Source organism: Protopterus annectens, chromosome 3.part0 (genome assembly GCF_019279795.1).
Source record: "Protopterus annectens isolate FY-2018-M chromosome 3.part0, PAN1.0, whole genome shotgun sequence".
Lineage (NCBI taxonomy): Eukaryota > Metazoa > Chordata > Ceratodontiformes > Protopteridae > Protopterus > Protopterus annectens.
The window spans coordinates 18,710,447-18,738,010 of record NC_056731.1 but is presented as its reverse complement, the minus strand read 5'-3'; the positions used below and the strand labels follow the sequence as shown (position 1 = coordinate 18,738,010).

General features: G+C 39.1%; 1 protein-coding gene across 1 annotated transcript in view; it reads left to right on the top strand.

The window, feature by feature from the left end:
• MYO3A (myosin IIIA) overlaps nt 1-27,564 on the top strand; it is a 2,697,794-nt gene that overhangs the window by 1,235,475 nt on the left and 1,434,755 nt on the right. The window contains exon 9 of the mRNA XM_044064554.1: nt 26,446-26,601. Coding sequence (XP_043920489.1) covers nt 26,446-26,601 — 156 coding nt within the window. The remainder of the gene's footprint in view (nt 1-26,445; nt 26,602-27,564) is intronic.

The following is a 27,564-nucleotide window of genomic DNA, read 5'->3' as shown; positions in this document are numbered from 1 at the left end:
ATAGCACTTCCAGAGATCCTGATAGGTCATGTTTCATGCTGTTTGGAAGGCACTATGGGATATTGTTTGGGCCCATTGATGCAGTGCTTTCGGCCACAGAGAGAGCATTAAGGACCTGTTCCCTGGTTATAGCAGGGCGAGTTATATTTTATGGTATTTCCTGAGGGAAGTTTGAGGGGGAGAGAGGGGTAAAGATGGAGCTGAATTTGTCAGCCAGTAGGTTTGCTATATCATCTGGCTCAGTATAAGTGGGTCCATGTACAATGAGCTCTGCACACAATTGTTTATTGCCTTTGAGATTGTGGACATAGCTAAGGAATGCTTTGTGGTTGTCCTTGGCCTTGGTGACCAAATTTACCTCAAATTTGGCATTGGTAGACTTTATTTGTCCTCTCTGTTGTTTGTTTAGTTTGATGAGAGTGCTTCTATCCTCCTGGGTACTGCACCTCCTACTTTTTGCCATGATTTTCTTCCTTCTGTTATACAGCCTATTGATTTTCTGATTCCATCAGGGTGGCCTGTTTTTTGAGTTAGTTCTGTACTTTTTCCTGGTGGGTATAGCTGCCTCAATGCAGCTATCAACTTGCTTGTACAGAGTTTCTGTGAACAGTTCTGCATAGGCAGCAGTGTTCTCATGGTTTATTGGGGCTTGACAGTTTGCCAGGTTATCACTTAATAACAGGAAGTTAGCATTGGAGTAGTTCCTGAATATTCCAGGTTTAGTTGGGGTACAGGTTTTATTTTTACTTGAAAAGAGATCATTTTGTTGTCTGACCTTACCAGGGGCAACATTACAGTATGGGGTATGCAGCACACTCCAATATTAGTGAGGACCAGATTTAGTATGGTTGCACCCCTGGTTGGTGTACTAACAGTGTGGTCCAAGGAGTTTGTGTTTACAGAATCCAGAAATCTCTGCGCCTGCATGTTTTGTGTCATTTAGGATTCCCAGTTAATAGTGGGGTAATTAAAGTTACCCATTAATATGGTATGGGCTTCCTATTTCACAGATGGGGACCTATAGCTTGTGAGGAAGTGGTATTGGATTTTGCCTATGGTAACTTGAACATGGAGCAGTTCCAGTGCATTGTACTGTTTGACCAACATTGAGATATATTTATTTTTGATGTAAATCAAGATACCTCCACCTTAAGTCCCTGTCTGTGTAGTAGCTGGTCTAAATGTGTGGAAGGCATTATAACCTTACATTACTGGTGTGCTCTCTGAGGCTTTAAACCATGTCTTAGTGACCATACAGATGTCAGCATTCTCTAGAGTGAAGAGAGCCTCTAAGGAGTGGAGGTCTTTTTGTTTAGACTCCTAGCATTGAGCAGTAATATCTTTAGATTTTCCTGGTTTTGATTTGTTATGTCATAAGTACTTTCATTTGGCATTGCATAAAAAGGCACTATGGGGGAACACAGTGTTTTAGGTAATATTCAAAAGCCTATGACCATCTCTTTCCATGCTGGCAAATATTGCACCCCCCTTAGAATGACACCAGAAACTATGCCAATTGTTAAAGTCAGTCATCTTTTGTTCGTAATGTGGCATCATCCTTAGAGAAGGTAAAATGCTGCTCAGTGCTAGGCTCATACCAGCCTAAGACACATATTCCGAGAGCTCCATGATGTCTCTCATCATATAGTCTAAGGAGGCATATCTCAGGTCATTTACTTTGACATGGACTATGACTGAGTCCTACTGGTACTTCTGGTCCAATGACCTGAGTTGCATGCATAATGTGGCAGATGCTAGCCCCTGATAAGCAATTTAATTTGACTTTCTCCTTAATCACCATGGTGAGAGGGACATCAGCATGTCTCACAATGGTGTCTCCAATTACCTCAGTGTGGATTGTATGGTGGCTTATTTTATGGGCTGAAATAGAGGCTGCATGAGATGTGTCTGTATGTGTAGATGTGGGTGCTGTTTTGAAAGAGTACATTTGAGTCTGCTGAGGGTATTTGTTATGTGTACTTCATCTAGGAGGACTTTGGAATTTAAGAAGGTTACATTTAAGTGCCTCAATATATGTGGGTCTATATGTCTGCTTTGAATTGTATGTGATGAACACAGCATATCTACTACTGACAACCTTATTGACATTAGGAATACTTTTATGTGACAGATTTGCCTCCAGTGACATTGTGTAAATACATCTCTCACATATCATATCAGCTTCTTTGAGAATTAACTGGCTGTCAGTAAACATGAGGCAGTTTCTACACTGTGACCATATCCACCAAGCTGGTAACAGATAGCGGGAAAGTTCATCTCCATGGCAACATACCATTTTTTATTGATTAGACAGTTGGAGTGAGAATATAAATTAGTCAGGAGTATCTGGTTTGCAACTCTGGGGACAGTGCTTGTCACTGCAAATAGTTGTTCTGTGTGCAGCTAGGTATTGGTGAAATTTCAGTCATGCTTTTACAGGAAAAATGTCACTCAAGGTGTGTGTCTGTACAGGGCACTGCTAAACACTTGAGGGGGAAACCAATACATAGACACTGAAAATCTAAGGATGAAGTATTTAGGCAGATATTCTGAAGTTAGAAACAAATCACGCAGTACTTACTGAAAACAAAGAATTAGCTTACCAAGAATGATGAAAAGAGGGGAGTCTCATGAATGGCTACTGCCTGGCTACTACTAGCACTGGTCTCACCACAGCTTTACTGTGCTGTTATACAATGTTATTTGCTTCTTCTGTCACCAGAAGAAAAAAATAGCATCAGTCCCAAGATGAGAGGCAGGTCACAGCCTGTTTGGTGATCCACAGTCTTGCCCCAGATGATGCAAGGGTCTGTAGGCTTGTTGTAGCCTTTTCCTGGTAAATGCCTTGAATAGCAACCAGACCAATCAAGAACATCAAGCACAGACACTAACTGCCCAATCAGAAACTGTCAGGAATCAATGCACTCTGCTCCTTTTCTCACCAGGAGTAGAATATCAACACAAATTCCAAGCTGTCACCTGTGAAGCAGTTATTTGGCTTTCTGTTGATCAGCAATCTCTAGGAAATAATGTCACTGTACTCCTTCTCTCACCAGGAGAGAAGAGAAGCACTAATCCCAAGATGACTAATGTGAGGCAGAATGTGGGCTCTCCAGTAATTTGTGGTCTTCCAATAGATGTTGCAGATTTTTAAAAGTAAGATGGAAAACATGAGTTAACATCCTAAGCACTGCAGTATACACTAAGCAATTAGTTATGAAAGAAGGGGTAACTTAAGCTTTAGCTGTCTAAGTATAGAGCTACTGATTTTAAAATGGAAAGATAGCTTGAAAGAGGGTGGGCACCTTTGTATTCTGGTTCTATGGAAAACAGTGGGATGACCAATAAATTTAAATAGTTGAAGGGGAGTGATTTCACAAAATGATAATTTTGTGCTTACTCACAACAGCCAGTGAAAGGGGAGAGGGAAGGAGATGTGTGGTCAAATTAACATAAGGGTCAGACAACTAGAAAGACAGTTGTGTTTAAGACCACAACAGCAACAAGGTAGGAGGGTGGGAACATTTTTTTTTTAAATTCTGTGTGACTCACAAGAGACATAGCTGTGGTCTCTTTCCAAGTTTTAATATGCAATTAAAAGCAGAACACAAATAAAAAAAAGGTAATAGAAAATACAAGAAAGCAAAAGCAAGCTAACATTTCCCTCACAGCAGGTTGTGGCTACACATACCTTAGTTTCCACTGTTATACATTCTGCTTGATTCCTCTGGGTCTGAGTTGTTGGTGGCACAGGATGCAGAGTTCCTGTAGTGTTTTCTATCAGCCCTGCATTGCTCAATGATTTCAATATCACACAGTTCATCATAAGTTAATTGGGTCTGAACACCCTTCTTCTCCTCAGACGATGTCTATCAATAGCATCAGCAGCATAGGTTTGAACCTGTTGCACATATACATGCAAGAGAGTAGCAGCAGCCTCTAACATTGCTATTTTTTCTAAGTGTGAAGTTGGCTGTATTACAGTAGGCTTTTGAGTTCATAGCAAAGGGCTACACCAACTTTATATGGTTATTTTGTAGCTTTCTGAATGGCTCTGCCATATTGAATTAGTTCATTTGCTTGTAATTTAGGTGCTTAGGCTTTCATTAGCATACTGTGCAGTTTACCTGTGTTTGGTGGCTCTACAATACACAATAGCATACTATTGCATGCACGTTGTGGCACCACACACGCAATAGCAGTGTGGAAATTAGCCCTTCATGTATCTGGCCCAATGGCGCCTTCAGTTTCTGACAGTGGTTGGTCATATATAGGAATTCTGCATAACATGTTTGCTAAAAACATATTTTCTAGGCTTATGAACTGCTCTGACACTAAACCTTCGCAGTCTCATTTTCAGTCTCATTAACAGTCTTTGACATCTGGGCAGCATTTTGTCTAGACTGTAAAGATTAATCAGTGGTACCAGTAGCTTTAAGTCAGTCTGAATTTGGAAACTTTTATGGTCTAAGAGGTATCTTGGGAATCTCTCATTTGCCCACATTTGCAAAGTGCCCTTTCTTAATTTGGGAATAACTCTGTTCAGCATTGATTAGCATTCTGGAAGAATTGGCAACTGGACATGGCACTTGCTCATCCATATGAATTAATGCTGCACCCAGCCATAGCTACTAGCATCAGCAGGTTTAAGAACATTATACTATCCTACAGAGGCATATTAAGTACACCTTGGCCCCTGGGTTTGTTTTCAAACCATGGACCCCTGCACTGCACACATTTTTAAAACAAAGCATGAGTTACTTTCATTCACAGATAGCCCCCCAATTCCAACAGCAGCTATAGTCATTTTGTTGACTGTGTATACCCCTTAATGTTATGAAGAAATAAATTACAAGTACTTTATTGGTAGTTTTGGATGAAGTACGTGAACCTGTACAAAGATCACTAGCATTATACCATAAGTCCCATAGGGCAGCCGCTGTGGAGCAGCGGTTAGCATTGCTGTCTCACAGCAAGAGGTTCTCCGGTTCGATCCTTGGCTGGGGTGCCTTTTGTGCGGAGTCTGCATGTCCTCCCTGTGGTCACGTGGGTTTCCTCTGGGTGCTCCAGTTTCCTCCCACATCCCAAAGACATGCTGTAGGTGGATTGGACACTCTAAATTGGCCCTAGGCATGAGTGTGTGTGTGTATGTGCCTTCTGTGGAAGGTTGGGCACCAGGCTGGCAACTAGACACTGTAAAACTCCACTGTCAATCATGAGTGGACAGGTGATCCACTGTGGCGACCCCTAACCGGGAAAAGCCGAAACAAGAAGATACCATAAGACCCATATTTTTGTCGTACAGTTTAAATAGAGCATTTATGAGAGCATAAGAAATATTAACCACGTGATAATGTATACTGTCAATATGCAAAACCTCTGTAGAAACAAACATCATCTGAATAATTTCTCGTTAACGAAAGCTATTATTAATGCAGAGGATGCTGCTGGTAAACAGCTTTGTAGTTCATTGCTTCATCTACAAATGCTGTGCCTGCTGTCTTTGAAATTAAATTGTCTGTGCTGCACTAAAAATAGATATGCTGGTGATCTTAATAGCCTGGGACAACACAATGGACACAACTGTCCCTTTGCAGGATCAGGCCAGGAATCCTGTCTGTTGAAGTAACTTGGTCAGAGTTACATAGACGACAAGTGAAGAAATAAAATCCTGTAATACAGCAAACAGTTCTTTAACAGCTTATAGCCTTAATCATCTGCAATAAGTGCTAGACAAACTGTTTTAGCCCAAACACACTGCATTTCACACCTGTGTGCCTTCAAAAAATATGCTAATTGAAAAAATATTCATAGTTACTATGCATTAAACTCATAGAGCTCATGCTAATTAATTCACAGCTAAATTATAAACACACCATCAACAGTTAACATAAGGAATCCCAAGATCACATCCAAAGAACATACCTCATATAATGATGCTCCTGTTTACTACAATCAGTTTCTTCCTTTATGTCATAACTACTCTGGTTTGTAGGTAGTTACTAGGCCTGCAGTCCAGGGCACCACTAAGAATCCAAACCAAATTTCCAGACATTGCAAAGCACTGTCTGTTTATGTGACTTGTTCAAAAAAGAGCAGTAGTATGAGGCAAAATCAGAGATGTTCTACAAATTGAGACAGATAAGAGCAGAACACTCTAAATCACTTAAAAAGTTAACAGAAAAACAGTTTTTGCAACAACATGCTTTTTGTGAATCTCAGAAACTATGAAACTCTAATAACTAGCATTGACTAACTGTAATCCTCAGTGATTTACCAAGGAAAACAAAAAACAAAAGTTTGTGGATGTCTTTCAGTTGGAATGGAGGATGAAGGGCCCTGCCTTATAAAGCAAAGGTACAGGGTTTGATTCTGTCTAGCTAATGTGTGACTCTGAAGTCACTTAACCAATCAGTGCCTCCTAACACAAGCACATATACACACACTTGCTTGAGTCACGAAAAAGGTATAAAGATATTTCAGTAATGCATGCAGACCAAAAACAGCTTTAATCAAGTGAAGTAGCGTGACCAGAATAGTAAATAAATAGTACTATATATAATATATATAGTATGGGTCTACTTTGTTTCATGGAATCTCATTTGACTGAATTTCATTTCACCCCTACTACTTCGCTGAAGACTCAAATTACTGAAAACTTATTTCACTGAATCGCATTTTACTGAACTGCAGTTAGTGTATATGGCACTGTGTAGAGTACTGTAAGGCAAGTAAAAGGTATATGCCCGTTTCCCCATTGTTGTGCGATCCTGGAGACAGTATATATAGTTAGGGGGGCACAGCCCCCCACATTGGTTTGAATACATATTGTCTTCTAGAGAGTTAGTCATTGGTGTTGTAACTATGCATGTCTATTGTTTAAAATGTATTGTTTTGAAGTTTTTGGTAAAATAGAATATAAAACAAACAAGGCGGGAGGGCTACATCCCACACCTCCCCTAACTATATATATATATATATATATATATATATACATATATATATATATATATATATATATATATATACATATATATATATATACATATATATATATATATATATATATATATATATATATATATATATATGTATATATATATATATATATATATATATATATATATATATATACTAACTCTAGGATTCCACTACAGTGGGGAAAAGGGTATACACCTTTTACTTGCCTTACAGTAATCTACACAGTGCCAGATATATTAAGTTCAGTTCAGTGAAATAAGATTCAGTGAAATGAGTTTTCAGTAATTTGTGTTTTCATCGATGTGGTCGGGGTGAAATGAAATTCAGTGAAATGAGATTCCATGAAACAAAGTGGACCCATATAGTATATATAGTAATATAAAGTAAATAAATAGTAACCAGATAATAATAGCAGTGTTGTAGACTGACAGCATGTGTGTGTTCTCAGTATCTCAGCAGCAGAAGGATTCTGTTGTCAAAGCACTTATCCTCAGTCCTATGTTCATGGAGTCCTCTCTAAACAGCAGAGAGGTCAGCTGTAATTACTACATTTGATCATGTAGCCCAGGCTGGTATGACCCTGACCATGAGCAGCATCTTACCCTCACCTAGAATGATGCCACAGTACAAAGACAAAATGATCGATTTTAACAATTGGCTAAAATGTTGGTGTCATTCAAAGGGGATCCAGTGTCTGTCAGCCTGGGATGACATGCTCGACAAGCCACGTTGCTTCGCTAGGGACGGCTTGCACCTGTCACCACTGGACTTTCGGATATTGGCAAAGGCTCTTGCCACTCCCATAGTGCCTTTTTTAGGCAAGGCTCAAAAGTAAACCCACCCCCATAGACAGCACAAGGAACAAGAAACTAAGGGTAATGCTGCTAAACGCCAGAAGTCTTAACCTCAAGATGCATGCACTCGAAGCTCTCCTCAGTATGGAGAACATCGATATCTGTGCAGTGACAGAAACCTGGTTCAAGGCTCCAGAGAGCACCCCAGCACTACCAGGCTATACCTTGTATCATGCTTTTTGGCCCCAAAACCCAGACCGAACCACAAAAGGAGGGGGAGTTTCCATATTTATCAAGGATATCCCCACCTCCAGGTTAGTGGCATTGCACGAAGTATCGGAGACCATCCATGTGCAACTAACAGTGGGCAAGACTGCTTTTCAGTTTATAGCATCCTACAGACCACCCTCTCAAAGTCAGGAATCCCATTCGGCTTTCCTGAAAACATTGGAGAACATGAAGATCTCTCCGAACACCATTATATTGGGTGACTTCAACTACCCAAACATTGACTGGGAGCACTACTCAAGCCCCAGCACCTTAGCCCAAAGATTCCTGGAAATTATAAACTCAAATGCTATGGAACAACTAGTCACCACTCCCACAAGAGGGGACAACATACTAGACCTGATCATTACCAACATGGGGACTCTATGCTCCACACCAGAAGTATATCCCTCATTGGTAAGATCAGACCATAAATTAATTTCACTGGATGTCCACATCCCGACCCCACCCCCAGCCCAGAAAACCACAGTGAAAAACTTTCAAAAGCGAACTTCTCACTTCTCAAAACCGAAGTGGAATCCTTCAAGGCCCCAGGGCCAGTGGAAACTACAGCCCAAACTGCAGAATCCTATATAAATGCATTCTACGGACATCTCCAGGAATGCATGGATCATGCTATCCCAAACAAAACCAAGACCCAATCATCCAAAGGCAGGCGTCCAGTCTGGTGGACCCCTGCCATAAATAAACTGTACAACAGAAGGAGGAAGCTACTACATGATAGAGCAAAATCCCTAATAGGGAAGGCATCTCTGATCAGTACTAGCAAAAAATTATGATCCCTCATAAAATCCTCCAAGGCCAGCTTAGAGAGAAAAATTGCACAGGACATCAAAGACAATCATAAGGCTTTTTCAGTTATGTTAGAAACCTGGGATGCAACTCCCAGACTTGTTCTGAGTTGATTCTAAACGACAAAAAATACACTGAACCCACAGACATCGCCAATATCCTGGCAGACAGGTTCAGTGCAAACTTCTCCACCCCCCCCCCAAAAGAGCAAGTATCTATCCCGGCAGAGGGCTGCCTCCCAAACATCTCAGCTGCTCAGGTGAAGGCTGCCCTCTCCAAAGCAAAAAACACTGCTTCCATGGGACCAGATGGCATCCCAGGTTGTGTCCTACATGAACTACAAGAGGAACTAATCCCTCAAATAAAACAGCTATACAATCTCAGCCTCACGACAGGATATGTGCCCACAGAATGGCGTACAGCAACAGTGGTCCCACTCCACAAAGGTGGAGCCTCTACAGACCCTGGAAACTATCGCCCCATAAGCCTGACTAGCTTAGTCTGCAAGGCTATGGAGAGGATCATCATGGAGCTCATAAACAAAGACATTGGGGACCTACAGACACTAGATCCTACCCAGTTCGGCTTTGTCAAGGGCAGATCCTGCCTTTTGAACCTGGTTGACTTCTTTGAAACAGTCACCAAAGCCATAGATGAAGGGAAGGTAGTCCACACAGCCTATCTGGACCTTGCAAAGGCATTTGACACAATACCCCACTCAGGCATCATAGATAAGCTATCCAGCTTAAATATAAACCCCTATGTCACAAGATGGGTTGCAAACTGGCTCAAAGACAGAACCCACAGAGTGAGAGTTGCTGGAGCCATGTCAGACTTGAAACTGGTCACAAGTGGCGTCCCACAGGGTTCTGTCCTGGGACCACTCTTGTTCGGTATATACTTTTCCGAGGTACAGGCAAACGTGGGAGGACTATGGCTCACCAAGTTCGCAGACGACTGCAAACTGGGCACCATAATCAACTCTCCAGCTGACACAAACATCCTTCAAAAAGGTCTCACAGAGACAGATAACTGGTGCCAGCCCCATGGTTTAAAGCTAAATGCCAAAAAATGTATAGTCATACCCTTTGGCAAAAACAATGTGCCCACAAATTACCACATAGGCGGAAACCCATTAAGTACAGAGAAAGTTATTAGGGACCTGGGGACCCAAGTTGATAGCAATCTCTCCTTTGAAAACCACATTGCCAAAGTGGTTAGAAAGACCTTCTACATAGCCCACCTCATTACGAAGGGTTTCACATCTAGATCAAGCGAGGTAATCGTGCCCCTTTATTCATCCCTCATCAGGCCCATCATAGAATACAATGCCCCTTTTGGGATGTACCTTACCCGACACCTGCAGCAATTAGAAAGACCCCAAAAGTATCTCACCAAGAGGATCAAGGGTCTCAAACAGATGCCATATGCTGCTCGGTTAAAAAAACTCCAGCTCTACTCAGTTGCATACCGCCTACTTCGAGGCGATTTATGCCTGACATACAAAGCTATGTCAAATCCAGAATTAATGGACATGCTCCACCTCAGTAAATCTAAATCCCTTAGAGCCACACGCTCAAGGGACTTGAACCTCAGCACAGAAATAAATAGAACTTGCTGGAGGGACAGGTTCATAACCCAGTGGCTCCCTTCGCTCTGGAATAGAATTCCAGTTCATGTGAGGCAGAGCACCTCACTGAATCTCTTCAAGAAGAATCTCGATAAGTGGATGGGGGATCATAGGTTTGTCCCAGGGATTACTCCCGTGTCACTATTAGACAGAGGCACAATAAACTAAACCTTAAAAAGGGCACAGTATACTCAAATCAAGGGGTGGCGTAAGCCATACAGAATCGGGCTAGGCTTATAATTGCCCCAGGGCAGATAGCCTAGTATGAACCTATGAACCTATGAACCTATTATTCAAACAGCAATTCCTACTGTCTAAAAAAGCTGTTGGATTCCTATACTTCACATCAATCTTTCTCATGCTTCTTGTGGAGGTCTGATATGGGGGGTGGGGGGTGAACCTGTGCTTCTTCTGCTTGCCTGGCTGTAAGAGAGAGACTTTCAGTTTTGTTGTGCAGGTCAAGCTATAGGTATACTAAGTCATTTAAAATCTGAAATGCTTTGTTGGGGGGGGGTTATACCCCCCCGCAAATGTGTGGGATCTGAGCAACCACCTGTTTCAACCCTATTATCATCTTCCACTGCTATTTTAGCACTGGATCCATTGTTGCATTTTGTTTTACTTGGCTGAAATCATGTCCTCCACAACCAGGACACATCTTATTTTAACAGGTCTGACAGTGGACATAGCAGAGTTCATTTATCTGGTGTGAATTTGACCAAAAAAAGTTAATCCTACCTAGGACTTTTCTTATCTGACTCACACAAGATGGAGTGTTTATTGTAGGTTTTCTATGACTTTATTTTTATCTGGGCTGAATCCGTTAGGATTTATGCTGTGACCAAAATAATGATGCTCATCCTTTAGCTTTAACTAAGAAGTTTTGATAGTTTGGGGTACTGTCTTTAACTTGGAGATGTGTCTCTTTATCAGGATAAAATTCCAAGATGTCATCCATAACAATGGCAATACCATTATCACCATTGAGCAAGTCAGTCATTTCACACTAAAAGTTTTCAATTATTGAGAATCCAAGCAGCAAATAGTAGCCTCTTGAAACAGAAGTTTTCCATTACAGGAATGAAGATCATCAGCATTTGGTTATCTTCCTTCAAGGATATTTGACAAAACACAAATGAATCATCTAATGTGGAAAACACTTTGACATTAACTAGTTTCAGTGCTATATGTCTTCTAGAGTGGTTAGAATGGGCCTTCCTCACATCACTGCTTCATTAATCCTTTATAAATCAGCAGGTATTTGTTCATTCCCATTTTCCATTATTACTGGGACCATGGGTAGACACCACTCAGTTGGTTCAGTTATCCTTTCTGTTGCACCAAGGCTTGCATTCTTCTCCCCCTACTTCAGGCACCATGGGAAATGGAACTCTCCTGGATGTTGTAAAGGTGCATGGAATAGTATTTGGTTTTAGTTTAATCTTTACAGGACTACAGTTATGTAGGCCAGCTTCACTAAAAACAATCACACTGACGTTCTTTATCTTGGCAAGTAAGCTCAAGCTACAAACCACAGCTCTGCTGACCATTTTTTTAAGTACAGACTATCTAGCACATAATCTTGAAATGTAGTCTTGTGCTTGCTTCTTTCACTCAGACATGGTAAGACATTTACCAGTCCAGTTCTGTTGCCTGAAGGGATTACAGTTTCTGTATCTTCTTCATGCAACAGCAGACACTTTGGGAAACTTCTATAGGTAATGTGAAATCACAGTAACATTGGCCCCTGTATCAAATAAGAACTTTCACTTGGCAGTCTGTTTCAGTATCTGACAATGTGGTCAATATACCAGGGGAGCCCGCAGGATTTTTTGCAGGGGGGTGCAAACCCAGAGCCCCACCCACATTGCTCACCCCGCCCCCTGCCAACACAGCCCCGCCCAAGTCCACCCACCCCCAAGCCCCGCCCACACCGCCATTCCAGTGTCCCATTACTTGGCTATTTCTCCCCATTTACTGTAGACACTGTTCAAATCTGTGTGCATACTGTTTTATGCTTTAGTTCTACAATGATTACAGGCAGTTGGATTTAATTTACAACTTTTATTTCAAACATTATAGCCCAAACACTGAGACATTTACTAAACCTAAACAAAGCAATAGTCTTACAATGAAAACAGACTTGGCATTAGAGTTTCTCTACTTTTGAAACTCACAGTCAATGAAACAGCATTGAAACCCACATTCAAAGAAAATGCATCTGGCCAGTGGCAGGTTATTTACCTTTGAACTGTTTTCAAGCAATAGGTCCTTTGCACACCGTTAGGGTCATGCAAAAGTTATTTGATTTACCTGATTGTATTAATTATAATATATAATTGAATTATATCTCTTGTATTATACAGCAACACTTGTTTGAGTGTCTCTGCCAAAGTAAAAGTAATCTGAATAATTTCACATTAAAGATATCTGAAACTAATGAAGATGTTGCTAGAAAACTGTATATTTCAGTGTTTCATCTACAAATTCAGTGCCTGCTGCCGTCAAAGAATAAATTGCCTATGTTAAATTAAAAAAATGGTAAGCTGGTATATTGCAATAGAAAATGGATGACAAGCTGAAAAACAGGTTCATAGTTATTAGGCATCTCATCCAAAGGAGGACATCAGCATACAAATGTATATGCTGTAGGAATAGAACCTCAAGCCACTGCATTAAGATGCAAGTATTCTACTTGTGGTGCTACTAACATAGCTTTAAAGCTTTATACCACAATAGAGATACCAATTGCTAAACAAAACAGTTGCACATTGTAAATAGACTTGGCATGAGCAGCAGTGAACTTAGCTTCCCTTAAAACTCACAGTTCCTTGAAAATGCACTTGAAAATTCTACCTGCTAACTCTAACTTGGGCATTTCACTTTCTCTCTCTCACAAACATACTACACCCCTCAAGGCCTCAACCTTGGTGCAAGAAATCTTGACAAAGCCTAAAATAAATAGGGACAGATTATAAATATGGCTCTCAGAAACTTAGAAAATTTCAAGAGTAGCAGGATTTGTGTTAGTATGCATTTTCTAAATGACATGACATCTAAAACTGAAATGTCTCATTTAGCAACTTCAATCCTTTTTAGGAGGAATATGGGGCAAAAATCTGGACAGCTGAGGGGTATGCTACCTCCCTCTTATACACACACCAAATAATTCTGGCCAGACTTGAATTAGTTCTGGGAAGGTTGCACTGAACGGCACCGTGCTTGATCTGAAGTGGGTGAAATCCTGGTAGCCAGTGATAACTGATCTGCAGCTCAGCAATGTGGAGCATTAAAGCATTTTTAGCAGAGCATTGTTTCATCACTACCTATTGTGTTTGCACATAAGCTGTAGTTATTTCAAACATTTGCCTTTTTTGATTACTACAGAGTACATTTACCCACCACAGCTATTGTGTTTTGACTTCAGTGTGGAGCTAGTTGTTGCAGGGCTTGGCTTTTAAGTAAGGTAGCAATGCTTATTTACCATATACCATTAAAGCCACCCAACTACAAGTGTACTAACACACAGACACTGCTATAAGACACGGGTCTCCAATAAAATGTAATGAGCTTTTGAAAATACTGTAATCCTGTCCTTTTATTACAAATACTGTCATATGCATTTCAATACCCAAGGCTTATACATTATCTAGTCATGTAAATATTCTCTGCATGGCAACAACGAAAAGGCTTTCAATGCTGGTAATTCTTTAACAATATGCTTACTAAAGTTTACTTGCATCTTACAATGTCCGACAAGCTTACTAAAGCTTACTTTCATCTTACAATCTCCGACAAGCTTACCTGATGTTCATTAAACCATGGCTACTTAAACAGAGCAACAGGGCACTGTGACAGCATGCAGTTCCTGAATAATAAGAAGCATAAATCAACAGTATAAAAATCTGATAAAAAAACAGAACATTTTGCAAAATAAAGGACAGATGAAAAGCCATGGTCGTATTTGTGATCTACCTTGGATGGGGGAATACTCTGCACAATTACACTGCATAACTGCTCCTTGCCTTCCTTGGACACATCCAGAGCCACTACAATGGGGGATGGGGTGCAATAAGTATGTCATAATTTGAAATGTCTCTGGCTGACAGTGATGGCTCTGACACTCATCCCTCTCAACTTCAGAGCAAGAAATCTGGACAAAGCCATACATAGAACTAGAAGTGTGACACAGTCCCAAAAATAAGGCCAATTTTTAAATATTGCTCTTATTAACTTAAATAGAACAACAGGTAGATCTTGCATTAGTACAAATTTTCTGAAGGGTATAAAATATGAAACTCAAATGTCTGCCATTATTTTCTAACTTCAAGTCTTTAATGACTTGCCACTAATTTGCCAGAAAACTACAATTTTATGAAAAACAGACCAAAATGTGATGCAAAAATACCTGTCAAAAAGGGACACCTTTTTAATATTAACAGTTAACTTGAGCAGCTAACAAAATAAGAGCATCCACATGCATTTCTGAAATAAAGGTAATCTATAACTGATCATTACAGTTATATATAATTGTAAACCCTCCACATTTTCTTCCAAAATTGTCATTTTGGAGGAGGGATTATTAGGGGAGAGCAACATTTTGAGCCAGAATTGGGGACAATTGAGATGTTTGGATATTCCTAATCTACAAAGTGATTTGCACGTACCTCTCAACCTCTTAATGCAGGAAATCTGAACAAGGCCAAATATATTGGGGAACATACAAACACTACTAAAAATTGCTCTTGTATAAAACTTAAAGACAGTCTTGCATTAGCATGTATTTTCTGAAGGTTATGACATCTGAAACTCAATGTCTGTCATTTAATGGCTTCATTCCTAAATGATTTGCTAGAAAATCACAAATTTTATGAGGAACAAACCAAAAATAAGCAGCAAATATCTATTCATTCTGCAAAGATATGGACAACTGAGAGGTATAGTGCAACCGGGGCTGTATGAGTTTGCTACCCCCCCTCACAAAATCATGGTCAAATGGAGCCTCCCCCTGCAGCCATTCCAATGTCCCATTCCTTGGTTATGTTGCCCCATTTACCATAAACACTAATGTGCATACTGCTTTACTTCTGCGATGACTTAGGATTTCATTTGAAAGTTTTATTTTGCATTTTACAGCACAAACCCTAATATATATCTATTAAAGCAATGCAGTTTCACAATGAAAATAGATTAACATTAAAACTTCTCTGCCCTTTAAACTCACATGCATTGAAACAGCACTGAAAACCACTTTCACAGAAAATACATTTTGCCAATGGCAAATATTAACTCTGGGCTGTCTTCAAAATCATAGGCCCCTCGAACATAACATACACATGCTCTTTGATACACCTTTCTGACTGTTTTACATTATATTCCTTGTACAATACAGTACAGTTGTTAGAGGGCATTTTAAATTTATTGTTTTGAACATTTTTCCAGTAAACAATTTAACAAAAAGCATCCACCAATGACAAAACTGCCCAATTCAGAACATTTCCATCATAAAGTCTACTCAAGTCCACCAGTATCAGTAAAAAATATACACAATCTCTGAAGTAGTAAAATCCACATTGAAGAAATTTGTAACTAATAAAGAGGTTGCTGCTAGCAAACACTTTATATGTCATTGTTTAATCTACAAATAAAGTGCCTGTTACCCTTGAAGAATAACTTGCCTTTGTTGCATGCAATAAAAAAAATGAAAAGCTAGTAATACCGCAATAGGGAATGGATAGCAAACTGTTAACAGTTTCATAGTTACTAGGTATCTTTGCCAAAAGGACTGCAGCATCCACCCCCTTTACAACACAATACAGCATCAGCAATGCATTTACCTACTGTGAGAGTAGAACCCACAGCCTTCAGCATCTAAAGTAAGTACACTATCTGTTGTGCTATTAACAATGGAAGCAGACTAAACATAAGCAGCACTAAACTTTTGCTCCCCTGCAGCTCTCAGCTCCTTGTAAAGTCTACTCGACACTCAGCTATATCTCTGAACTTTGCATCACAAGAAATCTGGAAAAAGCCAAAATTTATTGGGGGGGAGGGGGACAGAAGGCCAAAAACCAGGGACACATTTTAAACATTGCTTGTATAATGTTTGAAAGTTGCTAGAATAAAATGCTGCGTTACCACCATACATTTCACTGCCACGTCTTGAACCCAGGGGACCCCGTGAAAAACAGTCAGAGCAACATACGACTATGCCAAATCAGCTGTTTTGTGAAAGAGGAAGACTGAAACTTAAATAGCTACCATTTAGTGAATTCAGTTCTCACCATAGCACAGCTGTCAACCTCTTGGCACAAAATACCTGAACAAAGCCAATAACGGGTGACTACAACCACCAAACATTCAGTGAATTCAGTTCTCACCATAGCTCTCAACCTCTTAGCAAATAACACCCAGACAAAGCCAGTAATGGGAGAATATAGCCCCCAAACATATTCAATGAAATCAGTTCTTACCATAGCTCTCAACATTAGCAAAAAAACTGGATGAAGCCAATAAATACCTGAACAAAGCCAATACTGGGTGAATACAGCCCCCAAACGTATTCAGTGAATTCAGTTCTTACCATAACTCTCAACCCTAGTACAAAACCTGGATGAAGCCAATAATGGGGGGGAATACAGTCCCAAACACAGGGATACATTTCAAATATCCATCTTGTACACTTAGAAAATTGCTAGAATAAAAGCTTTTGTTACCATGCACTTTCTGAAGACTATGAAGTCTGATATTGAAATGTGTCCATTTTTAACATTTGTTAACCAGGAAAGTCTGACTTTGAAAAAAAAAATCTAATTTTTAGCAGAGGCCCAGGGAGAAACACTCCAGACAGCCAAGAATAAAACCAGAGAACATGTAGCTGTCAGGCAACAAGGACACAAATGCAGAAACCACAGATTTTATGAGGAACAGAAAAAGTATGAGGGAAAATCCTGCAACATTTTTACAAATGGTGGTGGGTAGGGAATTCAGGCTCTTGCCACTTGGGCCCAAGGTACAGAGTTCAAGCCTTATTCTCTACCCACCAGCATGTACACCTGAGGCATTTCACACACACACACTAACCATGTGAAATTATAGCTACAAATGTGGTAATACATACAATATTTGACTCTGGCTGCCATGATGTCCTTTCCATTCTTACACATCCATGTACAGAACTTCCTCAAATGAAATGGAATCTTTTAATGTGCAACATTTACATAGAATACTGCATATTTTTAATTCAACACATCAAAGCTGTATTAGTGAACATGAATTTGATACACAGCTAGCATTTTATGTGACTTCTGTCCTTAAGAATACTAAAGAGTTGAAACACTTTCTGAAACAGACCAAGCAGGAATGAGAAGAAACCACTAAATGCAGCTCTATTTCTAAGAGTGATATCAGATATATACATATTTCTCACCTGTTTTCTGATGCTTTACTGAACGCTATACTGACTAAACAGTATTGACACATTATGCCCACATCTAATAAAAGAGCTCTTGGGAACAGTAACCTTTCTCCATTTATACAGATATTTTCCAGTAGTTCAGGATCTTGTACAAACATTGAAAATAAAAACTAATTGCTTGTAGAAACATCTACCAGCATGGCAGCAAATGAAATTTGTAAGAGATGTTTTACTTGAGTGGATATTGGAACTGACAGCTACAAGGAAGATGTAAGCATGAAGTTGTCTTGCACAGCTATTAGCCATAATATAGTTTATTCCATACCTGCTGCAGAGGTGCTTAAATCACAAGCTATAGCAAAACAGAAAAACATTGACCTTTGCCTCCAATTATCGTCAGAAATTTGGTTTCTTTCCTAGATCTTAACAACAGAACAACTGTACTTTTCATCTAAAACTCTGTGTCCATTTAGTTCAGTAACCCTGAATAGCATAAAGCAGTTATTGGAAAAATAAATGATTTTTGTACTGTGATGCTAAGCATATCCAAAGCTATCAGTAACGAGTAACGATTTTTCCTTCATTAAGCATCAAAGACAGCAAACACAATTTCTGCTCACATTTTTATATAAGCCAATAGTACACTGCGCGCACACACACACACACAACTCTACCTGAAGTGTCTCATCTTCCGTCTGTTTACTCCCGCTTGCTATTCCGTTTCAGGTCAGGTCCCATCTTCCATTCCCGCTCGAATCATCCCGCTTGCAAAGCCATCCGTGTGAGCTCCCGCTCACAAACTTCTAAATATTCGTGAGAGCGATGATGTCACGCCTGCGACTGGACTGTTAGCACACACGGACTTCTTTCTTCTTAAAGAAGAACGCACGTAAAAAAAAAAAAAAAAAAAAAAATTTAAATTATCTAGTCAGCCGATTCCAGGGGGGTGCAAGTGCACCCCCTTGCACCTGCCTGCGGGCGCCCTTGCAATATACCCAGGAAAAACACCTTCAGAGCATTATTTTCTGTTTTTTTCCCCTCAGGCATTTTTCCTATAATCAATTTTAGCTGTGGAATGACATACCATGTCATAAACTTTTATAGCTCTTTCTGACTCATGCTGCACACTGCTCTGATTCAACATAACGATTAAACCTCAGACATTTGCCAAGCTTGCACTCACTCTGCTTCTGATGTACTTGCTTTCTTGAATCAGTATTATATTTCTTTTTAAACTGCCATTATCTCTGTGTTGTACCACGCAAACATCACTTACTGTACTTAAATGAGCATTTTCATTCTGCCTGTAATGTTTACTTGCAATGTTCTTTTTAAAATAAGGTACAATTCAAGCTGCAACTTTAGAGTCACTTCTACATTACTCACTCCAATAACAATCCTGTATCTGAGCTGTTCATATTTTGTTCGTGAAAACATGCCTTTTCTGTCAGAAAATGTTCATTAAACTTATTAATTATTGACTCATATGTAACACTGTGACCTTCTGTGTCAGAAAAGAAACTGTATATGACCTCGACTCCTTATAGTATTTACCAAAATTTCTTATGATTCTTTATGTAACTTTGTGTCATTATTCTAAAACATGCAAACGTCTGTCTCCAGGCAGGCCAATGGCTCGTGTGGGTTATGTTTTATCTTTTCTGTCAAAAAATTGCTTTCTAGGGCTGAATGGCTTAATATCAGTAGAATGACCACTATATGGGCTAAAACAACTTATTGTCAGTGAAACAGCTTACACTGAGCGTGTAGGTAGTATTTCATTCACTGGCATAGTTTTCTAATAAAAGTGGAATTTTCATATTTAATTAATGAAAATCTCACATTTGACACTATGTCATGATATGTATCCTTGGTTACACAGTAGTGTTGAATAACAGTGTCATTGACATCAGGATGTATCAGCATTTTAACAAAAGATGTAGATTGTATTTTTTACAAAATGGCATCTTAGTAAGTATGACACTAACAGTTGATTCTCTGAGAGCACAGTGGCACTAATCTCTAAATACAGTGTATTATGGGAGACACGCAGTCTTAAAGGGGTCATGCAATGGCTATATTGCATATTCACAATATATACAAACTCCAACATCTCTTCTTTACTTCTTATCATATTACCATAAAATGGGAATGAGGGCATCTGATACTGTGTGGGTTCCTATTAGCAGGAGCTTGCCAGTATCACTGGGTGGGATGGGACAAGTATGGTTGTGGCAGCCTATTTCCTTGCACCACAGATCAGCAGTGAAGTGGGACTGCTATGCTGCTGAGCAAAACACTGCCCTAGATTTTACTGTTTGGATGCCATAAGCTACTCTGTTCGGTTCTACCAATATACCAGTAGTGTTCTCTCTACGAATCAAATATGATTGGGGGGGCATCTCTGGCATTTTATGCTTCATACAAAGCATACCTAGGCCACACAATGAGATCAGACTGCAATCATTGTCATACCCCATTGTGTATCAGGTTTTATGAATCATAGAAGAATTTGATATGTCATTTTGTCGTGCGCCTTCCTTGCTCCGAGGCACATGTTTTGGAGTCCCACCTATAGTCTGTATATGGGGATCCGTAGCACACAATGTTTCAGAGTGCCATCTATAGTCTGTATATGAGGATCTGTGGCACCCAATGTTTCAGAGTGCCATCTATAGTCTGTATATGAGGATCCGTAGCACACAATGTTTCAGAGTGCCATCTATAGTCTGTATATGAGGATCTGTGGCACACAATGCTTCAGAGTGCCATGTATAGTCTGTATATGAGGATCCGTAGCACACAATGTTTCAGAGTGCCATCTATAGTCTGTATATGGGGATCCGTAGCACACAATGTTTCAGAGTGCCATCTATAGTCTGCATATGAGGATCCATGGCACACAATGTTTCAGAGTGCCATCTATAGTCTGTATATGAGGATCCGTAGCACACAATGTTTCAGAGTGCCATCTATAGTCTGTATATGAGGATCCATGGCACACAATGTTTCAGAGTGCCATCTATAGTCTGTATATGAGGATCCATGGCACACAATGTTTCAGAGTGCCATCTATAGTCTGCATATGAGGATCCATGGCACACAATGTTTCAGAGTGCCATCTATTGTCTGTATAAGAGGATCATTCATGAACTGATTCCCGTACAAAAGCGATTACCGTAAAAGTAATTATCTCTTCATTGGTAGGTAAACATTACAAACGGATAAAGGTAATATGTTTCACTGGCAAACCTATTTTAGAAAACGTTTCAAGACTTCTGTCTTTGTGATATTCAGAGCTGGTCAAATTATGTATTAAAAGCAATCTCTAAATTCATATCAGTTCATTGCAGGTAACTAGCAGCAGTTATATATTACTTTAAAATACCCAGTAAATTTATATGCAGTTTCTATTACTTTATAATATTTTTTACAAAACTGAAAGTAATGATTTGAAAAGAGAAGTAAATATAACATAAACCAAATACAGTTTCAAAGGCAGTGGAATGAGTTGATGAAATGTACACATTCTTAGGACTCACTTGCATAAGTGCACAGACAAGAGTGTGCAACATCATGAAAAAAGTCTACAGTGTACTTTTGTACAGCAATGTAGTAACGTGAAAAGTATTTCTTTATGGATGCATCCCAGGCTGTGACAGTTAAATGTTACAATAGTGACAGGATGAGTACAGTTTGCTGAGTGTTTGCAATTAATGATAACATGTTTAGCACTTTGCCTTTCTGATATCCTAGACTATACCTTTCTGCATAAGAATTGTACCCACCTGTCTTGAGAGCTGTGGTAGCTTAGAAGACTGCTTATAGAAATCTAGTTTCCCTTAGAGTCTGATGCCGTTATTACCCCCATATTATTTAAAAGAGTGCATGTTATATATTTAGGCCATTATATCTTATTGTCTTTTTGTACCTTTTGATGTAAATAAGCCAGTTGTAAAATCTATATGCATATCCAGTACATTTTTGGTTATCTAAATCCTGGGCAGTGGCTAGAATGAGTCCATTATCCTAGTTATCAAATAATAAATGTATACATGAATATACCGTGCAGTGACTGCATGCCTAACATGCAGTCACTGCGCAGTGCCCAGCTGTATTTTAACTGCAATCAAAAGACTACAGTTTGAGGACAAGAAAAACACTGCATCTCATTTATTATAGGTTCTACGGTTCATAGCTACTTAGTAGGCTATTGATCTGTGAGGATCTTAACAAACCTATCCTTATATTCCCATGGTAGTTTTTCACCCTTATATTTTGCAAACAAATAAACCAGAAGTGGACAGAACAAGGATATTTTGCGACATTTGCATGTTGCTCCTATCATGAAGGGCAAGGGTAGGAATCTGGGAGGTGAATTGGCTGTTAACCATCAAGTCATCCATATTACCTTTGAGTATAGTAAGATAAATACTGTTTTGCGTGGAGTGGAAAACATTCCTATAGAATTGATATTCTCTGTAATGCATACCTATCCCTCTGACATGCTCTGTTTATTTTGCAAAACATATTGAGATCCCTTGAGTGGGTGTTTACAATACCCACTGGACTTATGAACGTATAATAGATCAGTCAGATATGGGTCTACTGAAGCTCTGTATGTGAGGCAGAGGTCATGTCTCAATAGCCTGCTTGATACTGAAGAAAAAACAAAGCTCTGAGATGGTCTGCAAATTTTTTATTACTTAGGACCTTGATGGTTGTTAGTGAGAAAACATTGTAGCCATTCCAGTTATGACAAGTGTTTGGACACAGACATATCCAAAGGGGCATTATACTTAATATATGGACTAGTAAGTGCCAAGTATAGTGTGTGTGGTGGGGTAGAGATATTGTCATCTGCTCTTGATCTCACAGAAAATCCCTTATTGTTTGCTGCATATTTTATTCTTTTTTTTTTCTGTATGGATGCATCCCGGACCACAAATAGTGACAGACATTTCAGTTTCAAACTTAACAACCCTTAGGGGCAAATCTTGGCATTCTAGCAAAGTTCTAAGCATATAAGGACAATAGTTTTCCTTGATTTTGGTCCTTGTCCCCCATTATTTTGTATCTTTCTTTATGATTCTTGAGCTAAATAAGAGGTTAAGACGTGTGTGTGTGTGTGTGTGTGTGTGTGTGTGTGTGTGTGTGTGTGTGTGTGTGCACGTGCGTGCATGCGTGTGTGCGTGGGTGTTTGTGTTGGGGAGTTTGTAGTGAGTTGTATACTTATTTACTGTACTCTGCCAGCAGTGAGCTGAAAATATATATTCTTTAGTGGCAGTTATTTATGTATTCATTTATTCATTTATTCATTTGATTTTAATCAAATTTCTGTGTTATATAGTCATAGTCATACAAATGGCTGTAATTGATCACTGTATGTGTGTTTGTTAACAAAATTATTGTGGACAATTTTTATTTTGTTACCCTCTGATATCAGAAGTGTTCACAGTCATTAAATGTGGCTTTACTTGCTGGGTATGGAGACTGTTCATTGGGCTGTGAAAGTCAAACCAAGATGTTGGCATAGCAACTGATCACTGGCACACTGGTACAGCATTATCGTCTCACAGCACTTCATTCTCTGGTTGAGGATTTGGCTGTGATTGGCTGTTATTCCTTCTGTGTCATCTCTATATACTCACTGTCTCTGTATAAGTTTTATCCAGGTTCTTTGTTTTTGGGTCTATATTATAAAGTCGATCGCTTACTTCATCGAATACCTAAACGTCGACCTGCCATCATCAAAGTGCATAAACACCGAACGCTCAAAACTGCAAAATTTAAAAAGTCGAACTCTCATACTTGTCCCACCCCACCGCCCGCTACATACTACCTTCACAAACAAACTAAATAAACCACATACATACACTAACCAAAATTCTACCTCTAACCCTAAACTAAACCCTACTTCTAACCCTACACTAAATCTTACATATACCACCATGTATGCACGTAACTTAACCCGCACCATAACCCTAAGGTCCGTAACTATTGCACACTTACCTTAAAAAGCTAAACCCAAACAAAATACAAAATCCATACACATACACTTAGCAAAACCCTACACTAAGTCTAACATACATTACCATCTATGCACTTACCTTAACCCACACCCTAACCCTAAGGTCCGTAACTATCGCACACTTACCTTACGGAGCTGTACCCCAGAAGGCCAACCATGATGATTCGTCATTTCCGCTCTTCTGGATGATCGATGTTTTCACGGTTCGATGAAGATGGGTCGACGTTTAGGCGTTTGGGTAAGTAAGTGGTCTACTTTCTAATATAGACCCTTTGTTTTTACCTCCAGATCCTCAGGAGTATAATGTATGCCTGTGGCCAGTTGTGATTTTACTCTCACCCCAATTTAACACCAGAAAGGGCATATAGTAGCTAACTATCTTTTATGGGGGGAGGGGTTTGGATTCCCACATATGATTCATATATCCTTGTAAGCATTTGCCAGCTTAGTTTATGGGAACTACCATTTTGTTAGCTTTGAACATTACAATTTAGACGCACAACTTATTTTGTCCTTAGAAGAAAAAACAAATATGACTGAATTTGTTTCCTTCCTTATGATTTGTACTCAAGCCATCACTGGATGAAAAGGTTATAAAAAAGCTCTTAAGCATATCAGATCATCTAGAGCTCTATGACTTCTGAGTGGCTAGCAGACCCCAGGCCCCCAGCTTAATTCAGCTATTTCCTCCACTCTCCCACACTTATTACAATGGAGCCTTGGTGGGTTAAGATGTGTTAAAAGCATATAAGAAAATGATAAAAAGGAAGATAAACTGAAACAATAAGAAAGAAATAATTATTCTGGATGGTGTGGGGCTAAGATAGGGAAAAGGGGACTAGTGAGGTGCAGGGGGAACAGTGTGTAATGGGGGCCCATGGAGTCCTCTGTCTACGGCTCCATTTCATTTAAGGCTGGCCTTGCTGATTTTAGATTGTGAGGTCTCTCTCTCCCGCTCTCTATCTATACATATATATATATATATATATATATTTTTTTTATTTTTTTTTTTTCAATGAACTGGGTATAATGAGTGGGTACTGAGGCAGTCTGTGGAGGAAAGTGACTAACCCCATTTGTTGTTTGATCATAGGTATTGGTTATTGGCATGTCATAATAAAGCCTAATCCCTATTCCATTACCTCCTGCTTGCTTCCTGTAGCCCCCCTTGCTTTGATGTCATAAGCCTCCGCTGCTGTTATTACTTGAATGTCTGCTGTCTTGTTCATCAGTGAGCTGAGTGTGACTTGTCAGACCTTACATGAAAGAAGTTTATAACTGCCGTAGGGCAGATGCTGTGAAAATCAATTACATTTAATATCCATAGTCAAAGCCTATCTTTAATTTACTGACATTTTGATTTTTCTTTCTCTTAACTGGCTCTACATGTAATTTAATGGAATGGTGGACTGCCTGACCAAATCATAATTCAGGTATGGAAGCATCTTGCTTAGATCAGAATCACTGGGGTATGGGCATTTCAGTCTTGTTTAACATTATATGCTCTGTGTATGTTAAGTGTTACCTAACTACTAACTTTATCTTGCACTTTGTGTGAAACAGCAAAATAAATAACAGTTAAGTTCTTCTTTTTAACTAAAAAGGAGATAATTTTGCATTGTGTGGACTTAAAGCTGAATTTGGAGTACAGGGTTAGACTTGGAAACGTGTATGGTTTTTCGATAGGTATTATTTCTCAGGACATCTCTTTTATGAAATGTCTTCAGTACATGACTTCCAGCAAGTTACCCACACCCTAAACACTGTCATGGCTGTACTAGTTTGGCCTAAGTTGGTATAGATACATCTACCTTATAAAGTTTCTGCTGTCTTGCAAAGTGCATTCTGAAGTAATGGATAAAACTAATTTGCATTTGTTGATGCCATTATCTGAGTAAGTATCTCCTTGGCTACACATTGCATTTCTGTTTGACTGATAATGCATTTGATATTTAGGACATCATATATTTTACAAGATTTTTTTGTGATAATATGTACTTGCATGTACTAAGGGAGATTCAGATGAAAGAAGAAAGTTTAATATATGTGTCCTTTTATGCCTCAGAATGTGCAGTTTATGGTTACTGCATGGAAAGAAGAAAACATTTTTTTACCAGAAAGGGGCTAGGTTGTGTGATACACATAATGTCATTCTCTAATGTCTATATTAAAATCTACAATATCTTTTAGGTTTGCTAAACAATGATGGACTGGTTCAGTTCCACTAACTACAATGTTGTGCTTTCAGGACAGGTAATATGTAGAACCTGGGCATGCTTTCATATTTATATTACATCACAAGTCTGAAACTATAACCTTGCTGATTCAGACACCAGGGAACTTTTTTTTATGAAGTACTGTTGTTCATATAATGTTAAGCAGTCAAATGTAGTATGCAACACAATAAAAATTCTGCTCAAATTAACCATTACACTATTACATTAATTACATTTATATGGTCACTAAAAACTGTCTTAATGAATGTGTTCTCCAATTGTATGTTTTCTAATAGGTGCCTTACAAAAGATTTTGAGCATCGCCCAGCAGTTTCTGAGCTTTTGCTCCATCCCTTTGTCAGTGAAATTAAAGAAAAGGAGCAGGATCTTCAAAAGAAACTGATGGAACTTGTGGATCACCATCAGGAAATGGGAGTTATTGAGAAAAGAAGGTATTGTACCTAAAGCTACGTGTGACAATGACAAAATCCTTATTATTTCTTATGCATTGAAATGTTTTAAAATATCTGACATCTGCCAAAGGGAAAAGTATAATTTATGACACTTTAAAGACTGAGGATTGAAACAACTCCAGCAGGTACAGAGCCACAATTATTCCACAGGTATTCCCAAAAGAACAGAATGCAGGCACTTTGAATATTTAACGTCACTAGTTTATTATGTACGTTTTCATCAAAACACTTCATCAGAAATGAACACCAGAAATAAAAATCCCTTCCCTATTTATACCTACTATTAAATTGAGTAATTAGTAAACTCAAAACCCATTAACAACTTAAGAAACATTTAAAGAGACAGAACAAATAAAACCATATACAGTTCCATGCTAATAACACTGAGGTAAAAAGTCATGTATTCTCATTTAAAAACATGTGTAAAATTGTACCATAAATCTTGTTACTCTAAGTATTACTGTCCAAAATTTATATTACTTTAAACCACCAAATTCATTAATTACCTCCTCAAACTAAGCCAGGCCAATTTTGTGTGGAATAAATCCAAAAAGATTGACTACATCAGTGGTGACAAACAACAATTGTAGATGTAAAAATCCAGACTTAATACAGCTTAACATGTCCCATGAGTCCCTTAAAACAAACTGGTCTCGTTGGGGGATATGTTTCAACTTTACATCAAGGTATTTTGCTAAGGTGGCAGTGCTAGATGCTTTAGCCACCACTATTGGCCTAAGTGGGGGATCATTTATGTCCTTATGTACTTTGGGTATCCCAAATATAGAGCGAACCTGGGGTATTTCATAAGTCAAAAAGTCTGGAGTATTTATATCAAACAAACCTTCAAGCATTAAGTCATTTAAACTAGATGGATCTGCTAGTGGGCAATGCTGATTTGTTCTTGGATACCCTGGTATATTTTCCTGGTTCTCCAAGAAT